The 14,271-nt window shown below is 36.5% G+C and overlaps 1 protein-coding gene and 1 long non-coding RNA gene across 2 annotated transcripts; one reads left to right on the top strand and one right to left on the bottom strand.

The window, feature by feature from the left end:
• The first annotated feature begins 273 nt into the window (after positions 1-273).
• LOC125470621 lies at positions 274-2,690 on the top strand. Its single transcript, XR_007252919.1, has 2 exons — positions 274-737; positions 2,443-2,690. It is a non-coding gene; the product is annotated as an uncharacterized LOC125470621 (long non-coding RNA).
• An 8,314-nt stretch (positions 2,691-11,004) lies between these two features.
• On the bottom strand, positions 11,005-12,649 carry LOC125470580 (NAC domain-containing protein 68-like). Its single transcript, XM_048569872.1, has 5 exons — positions 12,489-12,649; positions 11,929-12,101; positions 11,639-11,819; positions 11,289-11,545; positions 11,005-11,198 (listed from the first exon to the last, which is right to left on the bottom strand). The coding sequence occupies exons 1-5, from the start codon at positions 12,499-12,501 to the stop codon at positions 11,124-11,126; spliced, it is 699 nt and encodes a 232-aa protein (XP_048425829.1). The 5' UTR covers positions 12,502-12,649; the 3' UTR covers positions 11,005-11,123.
• Positions 12,650-14,271: the final 1,622 nt, after the last annotated feature.

Below are 14,271 nucleotides of genomic sequence, written 5' to 3'. Positions count from 1 at the left end.
TTCTGTGGCTTTTCGCTTGGAGTTGTCAATTTCTGGGTTCAAGGATCACTTTGGTAAAACCTAAATGGAGCCGAAGCAGCGCAACCCCTGTTGAGTGCTTTGCCTCGCTCCCGCTATCTCGGATCCCTTGCGTATCGTTCAAGTAATTGGATTTCAACTGACAGACAGTATGTTCATCTTCCAAACTGTTGTTTACTTCTTTCAACTGTTTGTATTTACAATTCTTTCAACTGTTTGTATTTACAATTTTATTTACCTGCCTGCCTGCTTCATTTGGATATATATATATATATATATATATTCCAATGACTCCGGAACCGATTCCAATGACCCGGAACTTGGATTAAGGCCATCCAAATGCTGGAGCCAAGGTTGCCGAGTGAATTTTGGGGGCGATGCCCTTATAGCTTTGCTCATCTAGGAGGTTCAAAAGTCTGCTTTGTTCTTTCCAATCCCATCAAGCACCCAAAAAAAAAAAGGTCTTTGGAAGATGCGTCTTCTTGTTCAAACTTTAGAGTTTTCCTTCTCCAAACCAAGTACCACCCTCACCAGTGCTACTGATGATGATTATAATTATAATGATGGTGGCTGCGATTCAAAAAGATCATTCGATTTCTCCTCCTTCAAGGCCGACACCTTCTCCACTCACATCTTTGAATACGATTGGTGCGGGAATCTTTTGGGACTGCTCACGCAGCCGTGCTTGGTTGCTTTGCCCTGTAAGTTTTGTCGGTAAGGTAAACTTTCCAATTCTATCCCATTAACTGTATTTGCTTTCTCCTCCGTGCAGCCTTAACTTCTAACTGTACTACATCCATAGAAACCCAACAAGCAAGCATTGTCAAACTTTTGTTGTCATTCAAGTATACACGTCATCCGCAATCCAATTGAGGCATCATCATCTTTGAACAACAAATGAAAGGGCAGCCTGTCGGCTCCCTATGGCATTATATGCATTTTTACACTTACGAACTAGTCATTTCGAAACTTTCATCTGTGTTTGATGTCTATGATTACTAGGGTCAGTGTATGGATATGTTGAGGACAAGGGCTAACGCCGCTGTCCTGTATATCAAGAAGACAAAGCCTTGTCATTAGGCATTTGAGAATTGTAACTAGAGTGCGGAAGCTAGTTAAGGGAAGGGCTGGTATGTAATATTAAGGGATGGGCTCCGTAATTCTTTGGATGATTAGTTGTGCTTACGATGATGTTAAATTTGAAAGTAAAACATGGTCTGTTCTGTTGCCTCAATTTTATGCTTGTTGTAGTGGTTTTTCGTCAAACTGTTGCACTCTCATGATATATACTCGTAATCATCTACTTCAAGTTTCAATGAATCGGCCTTCATTTCATTTGCAGTCCTTGGTTGGATTAAAGTCTATTGTGTCTAAGTTAAGAGACCACAACTTGATCACATCATCTGCAGCAACTGCAATCTAATTGAAACATCATCATCATTGAACAACAAATGAATGATATATGTCTTCAGACTCCACACCTTTAAGTCAAACCGAGTTGGATTTGCTATTCTTGCCATTATTGTTTTTTATATGAGTTGGTTCCTATGGCTTGTATGCATTTTTATTCTTATGAACTAATCATTTCAAAACTTCCATTCGTGTTTGATATCCATGATTAATAGAGTCAGTGTATGGATATGTAGAGGATAAGGGCTAACGCCGTTGTGCTATATATCAAGAAAATCAAAGCTTTGTTCTTAGGCATTCGAGAATTCTAACTAGAATTTGGCAGCTAGTTAAGGGAAAAGGCAGGTCTAGGCCTCGCCCTTGTACAATATGTAATATTAAGGGCTGGGTTCCATGATGATTTGGATGATTAGTTGTCCTTACTATTAGAGGTTAAGTTTGAGAGCAAAACATGGTCTGTGGCCTCAGTTTTATGCTTGTTGCAGTGGTTTTTTCTTCAAAATGTTGTACTACGGGGAGATGTTGTAGAGAATCCCACTGACTTTCTCAAGAAATATACCTGTAATTATCTACTTCAGGTTACAACGAGTCGGCCTTCATTTATTTTATATAATAGTAATCTTTGTTGGTAGTCTTTATTCTCTTTCATAGTTAATTTGCTGCAATTCCAGGGATAAGAGCTAGAGCATTATTCAATGTATTTCCTGTGCACACACTTTCACTTGAGGAAGAAGTTCGTTTTGGATGGATCAAAAATCAACTGACGAGCTAGCTATTGGGTCAAACTGGAACTAAATAGAGATGCAAAACCCCATGCGTATTGATTGATTTAGAAATAGGTAGTAGCTTCTTGTTTTCCAAACACAATTTGAGATTCAGTTTTCCGATTCTTGTTTGTTAGCGACACTAGATAGTAACGAAATGTTTATGGAGTTGTGAGGGTTTCCCGTGTTTAATCTTGCATTGTTTTGCTTTTGGTTTCATTGGGTCAATGTTTGCTCTTTGCCGAAACAGGTGAGGCTCTCAGGGGGAGCATCATTCTCGATCAAGCACGTTGAAAATATGGTGTGCAGCAGCATTGTGAAGTGACCCTTTGATTTGTATATGCAACATTGTTTGGAAATCGGAAATTGGAGACCTGCCAAGCTAGCTACTGTTGTTTCCAGTACATTCAAACATTTATGTGTCTGGTTCCTTGTGTAGTTTTCTAAATTCAATCCGAGATTTGGAAGTAATCGTCACCTTAATTGTCTCTTTCTGTTTCCAGTATGTCCACGCTTGACACTCTAGTGCCACAACCACAATGCGAAATCAATTTTTCTGAGAAGTCATTGATGCAAGAGTTGATAAAATAGTTGCCAAATCAATTAGTATTTTCATATCGTTTTCTGTTGGGTTTTTTTATTTTTTTATTTTATTGTTTAAATGGAAGAACGTGCATTTTATTAATAGTTTGATCGCCGTCATTCTTTCCCGCACATTAGTTTACAACAAGAACTAAACGAGTTAATCTCGACCGTTCACTCGTGAATAAAAATGTGGAGGTGTTAATTGTTCTTTGCTCCTTTGTAAAAGGTGGAGATGTCGTTGCTCCCTTCCTTTGAATTACGGAGGGTCCAATTTTCATCACCCCTGAAGGCTGAAGGCCGATGAGATATGCTTCAACTTTTCATCTCTCGGTGTGCTTGGCTTGGAGAGATCGATCCTAATTTCAAACAGACAAACAACAGAGAAGATGATGACAAGGGAGCTGGCACGGAGCTACTCATGTGTGGATTAAATTTTTTGTGAAGTAGGCGAGTCGTTTCAGAGTCAGACATGCAGACTCAAGTACTGTGCCATAAAGTTTGTAATGATGCATGAAAAATAAGAAATTGCCTTCCATATCCTTCACTGACTTTAACCGTCAGATTCGTTGATCCCAAAATGCATTTCCACGAAAGCACCCACTTCTTTAAATCCAAAGCCCTCCCCCAAACAACTTCATAACCAAGAAAGCGAAAGCGATCTGGCAGCTTTTCTTCGACATCATTAGTTGCTCCTTCTCAACCGCAATTATTGATTGGGGACATAACGTCTGGAAGCCCTGAAGAGGAGGAAGAAATCCCACTGAAAAGGAGATGGCTTACTGCTCCTCTAGAGCCTACGAGCCTCGAAACGCCTACACCACTATCCTCGATTAGTGGATCACAGACTTCATTCCCTCTATTCATGGAGCCAGCGCCGCAACAACCACTCAAATCCAAACCTCAACCTTTGTCTTTGACATCTCAACCAACCCTACTGTCACAGCTGAGCGAAATTTTAAATTTTCCTTCTGTCTTCTTCCATCCCTTTCCTTTCGTTAGCTAAACCTGTCGAGTCACATTCGAGGAGATGAAGGCGAATGATTAGTAAGAGGATCTTGTGAAGGTGAGGGAGAAGCTGAGGCTGGAGCGTCGAGCTAAAATTGAAGAAAATCAAGCCTTAGTGGATCTGAAAGCTGAGTTGGAAAGGATGTTGTCTTCGAAGTGAAGTGCTTGGGCAGTAGAACGGATTGCCCTTCAATATCAACATGTGCCTTGTGGGGTTCCTCATTATGGTGATTCTTCATCACATGTTAGTGGCTATCCGCAATCAAGTACACCACCTGGATGTCCCTATTCTTACTATGGTGGTAGCCAAGACGTCGCTTCATCATCGTATAGTGGTGGTCTTGTACATATTTGTTTTATGAGGTTTCTCATTTTGGTGACTCTTCATCACATAGTGGTGGCCATGTTGGTGGCTATCCGCAAAACTCACCTATACCGTCAAGTGCACCATATGGTAACAGTTTTGCACAACATCTGTTTCATGGGGTTCCCCATTCTAGTGATTATTCATCACATGTTGGTGGCTACCCACAACTAAATGCATCTACACCAACAAGTGCACCATATCTTCTCCATTCTTACTATGGTGGTAGTCAAGACTGCGCTTCATCACCATATAGTGGTGATCATGTACAACATCAGTTATATTGGGTTTCCCATTCTAGTGATTTTTCATCACATGCTGGTGGTTATTCGCAACTACCTGTACAGTCAAGTGCATCATATGGGTTTCCCCATTCTTACTATGGTGGTAGCCAAGACAACGCTTCATCATCATATGGTGGTGCTTATCATGGTGGCTATTCAGGGGCACTATCACGGCTACAACAGCAACAATAACCAATAGAGTTCGAGCAAGAGGCACAACCTAAACGTCGCCTATTGACATCCAAGCTTGAACATTGAAGCTTCGGAAAAATGTTACAGGACAAACCACTATGGTCATCAAGAAGACGTGTTAAATCATTCTATCAAAGAGCCATTAGGTAAGTTTCTTGAACAACTTAATGTTATGTAAATTACTATATCATTCATAGGCCTTATTGTCAATTATTAATTTTATATAAAGAAACATTACAGTTTGATGATCACTAATCTGGCACAATCTCAAACATTGTATTTAGTAATCAATATTTTGATCTGGTAAACACCAAACTAATTTAGTCAGTAACGTCCGATGACATATTATACTATCCAATTGAATAGTTAGTACAATCCAAGCTGCCAATTAGTATTTTAATAAAAATATCTAAAATCTAAAATTAAAATTAAAAAATATTTAAGTGACTTGTTGTCTATTTTTATTTATTTGTCCAATTGATCATAACATTCATTAACAGCATAAAAAATATAAGAGAACATATAAGTTCAATATTAGAAAATGCTTCACTTGAGTGAGATAAAGTAAATTTATTTATTTATTTATAATTTACTTTGCAACTGGAATTATCAATAGGCTATTTATTGTAATTTTGTTGAGTTTGTTATAGTTAAATGACCATAGATTAGTTTCTAAGTCTGATGCGTGTAGAGAGAATTCAACTCTCTCTTTCTCCGAAGTATGCTATATAGCTATTCCTTTAGAGTGCAATAGAACATGAAACTTAAAATATTATGTACTTTTTCAAACATTCTAGGGTTAAATCTTTTTATTTATTTATTGCGTTTATAGCTAAAAAGGTAATTTAGCCAAAAAATCAACAAAAATTTTACTCTTTAGTCATATATCAATGGCATAGTAATTATGCATGGGTCATGAATGTCATGTGGATTTAAGTCATTATAAGTAGTCAGAACTTAACTTTTCCATCCTTTCATTATAAATAGTCAGAACTTGACTCTTATGTCCTTCTCCTTCCCTCTATATGAATGTCATATGTGCTTTAACTCTCTAGATAGAGATGTTTTAACTGTATTAATGAATGTGCACATCTTTGTACTTTCAGCCAACTAATAAATATTTTGGTGCGACTCAAAAAGGAAGGAATAGTGCGGGGTTGTCTGGATGAGTTTAAAAACATCGTCTTTGTTGGTGGTGAAGTTATGATTGTAAACACTCAAAAACAAAGGAAAAAAAAAAAAGATGAAGATGGGGACTAAAATATTCCTTTTTGAGTGTTTACAATCATAACTTCATGACCAACACAGACGATATTTTTAAACTCATCTAGACAACCCCGCACTATTCCTTCCCCTTTCGAGTTGCACCAAAATATTTGTTAGTTGGTTGAAAGTACAAAGATATGCACATTCATTAATACAGTTAAAACATCTCTATTGGAGATGATTTTTTTCAAATCCTCTCCAAAAAAATGTCAAATCTTCCTAAAATAAGAATTTGGCTAGGAGCTCCTAAATCTAGAGAGTTAAAGCCCATACGATCACATTCATGTATATAGAGAGAAAGAGAAGGACATAATAATTAGGTTCTAACTTTTTATAATGAAATGATAGAAAAGTCAAGTTCTGACTATTTATAATGACTTAAACCCATATGACATTCATAACCTATATGACTAAAGAGTAAAATTTTTGTTAATTTTTGGGTTAAATTACCTTTTTAGTTATAAACAAAATAAATAAATAAAAGATTTAACCCCCTAGCATTTTTTAAAAACTACATAATATTTTAAGTTTCATGTTCTATTGCACTCTGAAGGAATAGCTATATAGCATACTTCAGAGAAAGAGAGAGTTGAATTCCCTCTACACGCATCAGATGGTCATTTAACTATAACAAATTCAACAAAATTACAATAAATAGCCTATTGATAATTCCAGTTGCAAAGTAAATTAAAAATAAATAAATAAATTTACTTTATCCCACTCAAGCATTTTCTAATATTGAACTTATATGTTCTCTTATATTTTTTTTTTATGCTGTTAATGAATGTTACGATCAATTGGACAAATAAATAAAAATAGACAACAAGTCACTTAAATATTTTAAAATTTTTATTTTAGATTTTAGATATTTTTATTAAAATACTAATCGGCAGTTGGACTGTACTGACTATTTCAATTGGATAGTATAATATGTCATCGGACGTTACTGACTAAATTAGTTGGGTGTTTACCAGATCAAAATATTGATTACTAAATACAATGTTTGAGATTGTGCCAGATTAGTGATCATCAAACTATAATGTTTCTTTATATAAAATTAATTAACAATAAGGGTTATGAATGATACAGTAATTTACATAACGTTAAGTTGTTCAAGAAACTTACCTAATGGCTCTTTGATAGAATGATTTAACACTTCTCCTAGATGACCGTATTGGTTTGTCCTGTAACATTTTTCTGAAGCTTAAACGTTCAAGCTTGGTTGTCAATAGGCGAGGTTTAGGTTGTGCCTCTTGCTCGGACTCTATAGTTGTTGTTGCTGTTGTAGACTGTGATAGTGCCCCTGAATAGCCACCATGATAAGCACCACCATATGATGATGAGGCGCTGTCTTGGCTACCACCATAGTAAGAATGGGGAAGCCCATATGATGCACTTGACTGTATAGGTAGTTGCAGATATCCACCAACATGTGATGAAAAATCACCATAATGGGGATCCCAATAAAAATGATGTCCTACAGGGTCGCCACTATATGGTGATGAAGTGCAATCTTGACTACCACCATAGTAAGAATGGAGAAGATATGGTGCATTTCTCGGTGTACATGCATTTAGTTGCGGGTAGCCACCAATATGTGAGGAAGAATCACTAGAATGGGGAACCCCATGAAACAAATGTTGTGCAAGACTGTCACCATATGGTGCACTTGACGGTATAGGTGAGTTTTGCGGATAGCCACCAACATGGCCACCACTATGTGATGAAGAGTCACCTGAATGGGGAATCCCATAAAGCAGATGTGATACAAGAACACCACCATACGATGATGAAGTGCCGTCTTGGCTACCACCATAGTAAGAATAGGGATGCCCAGGTGGTGCACTTGATTGCAGATACCCGCCACTAGCGTGTGATGAAGAATCACCATAATGGGGAACCCCATAAGACACATGTTGATATTGTTCACCTGACTCTCCCCATACGGTAGTCCATGACTACCACTAGGACGCAGAGATTGGCCATGTTGAGGGGATCGCCACTCATCTTGTTTTTGTAAAATTTGGAAGTTCAAAATAAGAATTTGTCTCTGTTCATGAGTTTCATGATAGCCTGTAGTCTGAAATTTATAGGCTTGTATTTACTGTGAGTTTCACCACTCACACATAATTACTGTGAGTTTACCATTTGACTTGTATTTTATATTTCTTTTGTGTCATGTTCTGTTCGTTCAAAGTTTCAAAGCTCCAACCCATTAGCGCGAAGGTGGTACATGTACTGTTCATGAAGACAACAAATTACAAAGAAAGGTATTTTGGCACCATGTTCAGAAAGAAAAGAGAAAAAAAAAGGGAATCTTCCATCACAGAATCAATTAAAGGTTGTAAAATGAACCGATTTGATCTAAAATTTACATGCTCTAATCGAGTTCAGATCTCAAATTTAGAAGATCAATGGTGAAATGGTCTAGAGTGTTATATTATCATATCGCCAATTTGAACAATGGATCATATTTCATACTTGTTCTTACGTATTGTTTTTATTTATCACATTATTTTATAGGGAGTGCGTTTCCACCGAAGATGGACTCCTTCTCGATTCCAGAGGTCTGTCGGACCAATTCCTTCTTCAATGCTGGGTTTGGAAGCTATGACTGGGAGATTGAATGATTTTGGCTTTGAGGATTACCTGACTCCCTGGGAATTTGAAACCTTCCAGCCTGTGGACACATCATGCAATGGAAGTTCGCCTTGGGATTTCAAAGGGCCCGGTCTCCCCAAGCTTTATGTGATCCTCATCGACTTCCTTCCCTAAACAAGAGGATTAGTAACCTTGTCAATGTTATTCTTAAAATCTGATTATCTATCGCGCTGTGAGTTGAAAGGTCTAGGCATTGATATTGTGGTATTGGCTTTCTTCCAACCAATGACAGTTCCTCTATTTGGCATTTCACAAAAAAAAAAAAAAATGCAAGTAACAAGAACCCAATTAATGTAAAAGTCAGTTAAGTACAACAAAAAAGAGATGAGATTTGGGCTTTTCATTTGTTCATCGAAATGTTAATAAATTATTAAACTCTGCACTGGCAGGTGCCAATGCCATGCATGGATGATGCGTGTATGTGAGATTGAAATTTCAAAGATCTGGATCACTTAATTCGGTAGACTTGGTGAGCTCTTGTTCCACATCCCTCTCCCTCAATCTTCTTTTGAATAACAATATAATATAAACAAAATAAGAAAAATAAAAAACTAAATTCTTTTAACTAAGCTTCTTTAGATGTACTTCTTGAATTTGAAGTTGAAGTTGAATTTTGGAAGCAATAACTAATATTTAAATTCGATTTAAGTATTGTTGGTTGTTAATGATTGGTACTCCGAGCCTCGAGTCGATCTTCTTTTTTCCTTACCACACATGTGTAATTATATATGTGCCAATCAATTATTAACACATACTCGCTCTTTGGTTATTAATGCCATCGAGATTAAATTTTTACCAAATTTTGTAAATCAAATAATGTGAATGTTGATGATTGAATTATTACTTAAACATTAATTAATATGTTTATCATTTGGTTTAAAATTTGGTTTTCTTTAGCATTATCCTCTATTAATTAGAAGGGCACGCATGCATGCATGAACTTGAATTTATAAAAATAATCAGTATTCAATTTCATAAATAGTCAGTTAATTTAATAATAGTGTAGTACATGTGTCAGTTTCATAAATAGTCAGTCAGTTTAATAAATAGTGTAGTACATGTGTCAGTTTCATAAATTGTTGGTCAGTTTAATAAATAGTGTAGTACATGTGTCAGTTTCATAAATAGTGTAGTACATGTGTCAGTTTCATAAATAGTTAGTCAGATTAATAAATAGTCAGTAGTACATGTGTCAGTTTCATAAATAGTCAGTAGTACATGTGTCAGTTTCATAAATAATCAGTCAATTTAATAAATAGTGTAGTACCTGTGACAGTTTCATAAATAGTGAGTTTAATAAATAGTGTAGTACTCGTGTTAGTTTCATAAATAATCAGCGTTCAGTTTAAAAAATAGTGATAGTACTCGTGTTTAGTTTTAAAAAATAGTCAGTATTCAGTTTAAGAAATAATGTAGTATCCGTGTTCAATTTCAGAAATAGTATGTTTAAGAAATAATGTAGTATTCATGTTTAGTTTCATAAATAGTACCCGTGTCTAGTTTCAGACATAACCATTTAAAAAAAATAGTGAGTGGAGAAATAACATTTCAATTTTTTAATCATAACTTTTTATGGTGAATGAAATTAAAATATAGGTGAAAAAAAAATAAACCAATCGGTATAAACAGCCTTGGTCAAGATTGTAGCACAAGTAGTACCTGCATGAACAATTAAAATTTGTATTTACCAAGCCAGACGAAACTTTGAGCTAGATTAATCCATTACCCAATATTTAATTCAACTAAAAGAAAGAAAGAAAAAATAAACTTGTTAGTAAACTGCAAAGCTATAAAATAATAGTATAATACCTCGCATATAGAATTGGGGTATCAAATTTAGCCTAGGAAGGTCAGGGGGTGCTCCAGCCCACGTACCACCGTAGGTGGCTGTTGGCCGTCCCAACTTGCCGGAAAATTCAACTATTTCCAAAAATTACCTAATTTCACAAAAAAAAAAAAAATGAAGATCTCAATGAGGGGAGCAATGTTCATACCTCTAGTCAAGTCCAATTTGGCCGGAAAGAGCTCCAATTCCACTCAAACCCATTGAAAACCCTAAGGTGGGTGTTCTTCAATTCAACTTACACGGTGTTCCAACGTCCCTACAACTAGTTAGATCTTGTTCCTGTGTCCAAGGGGAATTGATTAAGGGTGGTGGTGGGTGGTGAAACTCGCCGGAACGGCGGAATTGCCGTCAAGAACCACCAAGTTCTCCAGTGAGGTTCTACACGATTTTAGACCTAAAACCCTTCGAATTTGGGTGGAGATGGTAGATGGGAAGTTGTGGAAACAGTTTTGTCGTTAGCGGTTATACAGAACTGAGTCTCAAGTAACTGACTGATCTCACAAATATGAAAACACCATGAACATGCCTTATAAAAAAAATTAAGATGACACGGTATGCGCATGAATCTGGACTAATATCAGGGTACCAAAGTAGCCACAAAACAGAATCTGGATAAACCGACTTCAAATTCAAATCACAGTTGCAACAAACGTCGATTAGCTCAGTCAGAGAACACCGGAGGATGACAGAGCTGAAGACATGAAATGGTACATCATTAAGGTGAAGTATCAGCCATTAATTAAACTCTGCACCTCCACGCAACTTGCATCATTGTACAGCTTACAGACGAACCAAGGACCGCTCTGTACACAATTTGAAACCAATGCATTTTTCAAATAAAACGAATGGAGGCGTCAATAAACGGACATATTTTATAGGCTAAAACTTCATACCTTCAAATTATCTGGAAGAGGATCGAGTTTGTACTCGATGATCTTATATTGGGTCTTGGCATCCCCGTCACAATACTCTAATAATTGTTTTACACCGACTTTCTCGCCCTGATGAAGCACGTCCATTTCGTTGCCAATTATCCATTTTCCGGCCAGAACCTGCTCTGTACTTGTACTGGTACCAGGTTGAGTTTCATTCGGGCGGGTACGGGTGAAGAAATACCAAATATTTCTAGCACCAACAGCTTTGTATTTGTCTGTAACATTAATAGTAGTTATCTGTCAAAGACAAAGAGCAGTACCCAAAACCCTAAACCCTAGAAACATAATAACGTATCAAAAGAAAATACCTATGAGGTTCTGAGGATGCTTTGCGTAAACATCAGCGTCTTCAATGGAGTGAAACAAAAGATCCCCGTCCAAACACTTTTCCCTTAAGTAGTGACAAACTAATAGTCCATCTTCCGGGTTGAATGTATAACCGAGCGATATCAACTGTACTTGTAAATCTCGAATTTTCCTTGCTTTGCTCTGCAGAGATAGGTTATCGTAATGTCTTCTACTTCTGATGTCAAAAGTTCAAATAGACAAATAAAAAATGAAAAAAAGGGGCAAAAACTAGGGACCAAATGCAACATACTAGTTTGTTCATCATCTCCGTTTCGTGAATCCACCGAATCCTCCGCTTCTGTTCATTTTGATCACCTATTCTGCCCGCCTCCCGTATATCAAGAATCAACTGCTTCTTTCTCAATTCAATCGGATCCGTCTCCAATTTCTCCTGCTCCTTAACAGATTGAAGCCTACTACTCTCTGCACAACAAATCAATCAAATCATCCCATGCACAACGCACAAAGACACACAAATTTAAGGGCCATTCGATAACCATTTCAATTCAAGCAAGCTTATTGATGCACATCCCCATTTTTTCCTCATAACAAATTCAATCCCACCACTCTCTGCAAATGAATCAATCTATCATTCCATGCAAAACACACGAATCAAAAAAACGCAACTCACAATCTAACACAATTTTCCGATACCGAAAACTGTTCCTTTTTAAATTCAAGCTTATTAAACCCTAATTTTATTTTAATTTTTTTCCAGATTCTTAAAAAATTTAGCAAATTGATCAATAAGTCCATGCATAACACAGTTAGATACACAAATTCGAATGTAGAATACGGAAGATTGCTTACTTCTCTGCACCATCGTTGATTCTTCTTACAGCTCTGAGCAGAATCCAACCACCTCCAACGATGAGCAACAGCGAGCGGGAAGGTTTTTACCGAGTACTGGGTAAGCTTCCCTCGGAAGCTAAAAACGCAACCCCATTTATTTTAATTTTTTTTTTTTTTTTTTTTTGCAAGGTAAAATCCCTCTTATAGAAACGTGTCGCAGTGTCACAAATAACAAGTTATTTTTACAGTTTTACCGCAAAAAAAAATGATTTTGTTTAAACGATTTTGTAATAATTATACATTTCTCTTTTTTTTTTTCTTTTTTATTTTGGGTAAAAAGATATTTTATTAAGCACCAACAACAAACATACAACACTTCAGAGGCCCAAAGACCACGTATCAACAAACAAAAATGGGCCTAAAACATTACAAAACACAAAATGACCCAAAAAAACATTTAGGCCCAAACTTAACATCACGTCTCCCAAAGCAGAAGCTTCGACACCTTCCACAGCTTTCTCCACCCTTCCAGAACCAACCAATCCATCGGATTCCATCTCCGCCACCAAGCACCACTTCAACAAACGCCACTTCCAAACCCGATTTGCTACCTGAGCACATCCATAAACTAGAAATAGCCGGCAACTAAGCGAGAGAAGTCAGCTATCAGTATGAAGTTCGTGGAAACCCACGAACGACACTGCCGAAACCGACAGATAACAAAGATAAAGTGGTGGTGTTGGAAACACACGAGCTGGTGGATACACTGGAACTCTACGCACAATCTCAAAAGGATGCATGGCTGAAGATCGGGGTAAGGAAAACCCAGGAAAAGTAATACCCGCAAGGATAGAGGAATATGATAGATTGGAGTAGAAATTTGAAATAAAAAGCAGTGGAATCAAGGAAAACAAAGAGAAAGAAAGCAAGAAGGAAACGACAACCGGCCCCGGCCGAAGCTAGGATTGGCACCACTAGATTTTCTGTGGTTTGTAGGAAGTGAGAATAACTATCAATTTGAGAGAAAAGCTCTCACCACTGAGAGAATATTGGAACTTCCATTTCTCATTTATTTAATAGTATGGATGCGTTTGCTTGATTGAAATTTTTAATAAATAATTTTTAAATGATGATTAAGAAGAACGTCGGGTATGATGATATTTGCATAGTTATTATCTCAACCATAACTGGGAAATAAATTTTCAATTAAATTCTGCAAGTCGCTTGTATCTCATATTCAATTTTTTTTTCCATAGTATAGATAAACTTAATCTAAATTATTTTGTCGTTTGTCATAAAGAACTTACAAATTTCCATAGTCTAGATAAACTTAATCTAAATTATCTTATCGTTTGTCATAAACTACATAAAGTCATACACATCAAAATGGAAGAATAACCTCTCTAGAAAAATTCTTACACATTACTACAATAAAAAAGTATCAACGGGTGAAACTTGTGATGAGAAATGACCCGTGTACTCAAAAGAGTTGGATAAATTTTTTTGCTTTGGTGTAATTGCTTAAAACAATGGTTCCAAAAAGTGAGTTAGCAAAAGATGGAATTAGTGATTGGACACATTTTGATAAGAAGCTTGACCAACATTATAAAAGCAAAGAGCATATCACTAATTCAAGAACTTGAATTGAGCTGAAAATTAGATGGACAAAAAATCAAACAATTGACAAAGAAAGAGACATCATTGGAAACAAGTGTTGCTTCGACTTATGGCTGTTGTGAAATGTCTTGTTACATAATTTAGTATTCCGTGGAACAAATGAAAAACCTTATGAAGATTTTAA

This window comes from the organism of the source record quoted next, unplaced genomic scaffold (genome assembly GCF_019419815.1).
Source record: "Pyrus x bretschneideri cultivar Hongxiangsu unplaced genomic scaffold, Pyrus_bretschneideri_v1 Contig50, whole genome shotgun sequence".
In the NCBI taxonomy this organism is placed as follows: Eukaryota; Viridiplantae; Streptophyta; class Magnoliopsida; order Rosales; family Rosaceae; genus Pyrus; species Pyrus x bretschneideri.
Note: the sequence above shows the minus strand (reverse complement) of the source record. Positions and strands in the feature narration are given on the sequence as shown.

Bases quoted from the DNA above. Each gene is read 5' to 3' on its own strand.
- LOC125470580 (XM_048569872.1), bottom strand. The intron at 11,820-11,928 runs GTATGTTGCATT...CTATCTCTGCAG, and splicing joins CGGAGATGATGAACAAACTA to AGCAAAGCAAGGAAAATTCG. The intron at 11,199-11,288 runs GTATGAAGTTTT...AATTGTGTACAG, and splicing joins CTCTTCCAGATAATTTGAAG to AGCGGTCCTTGGTTCGTCTG.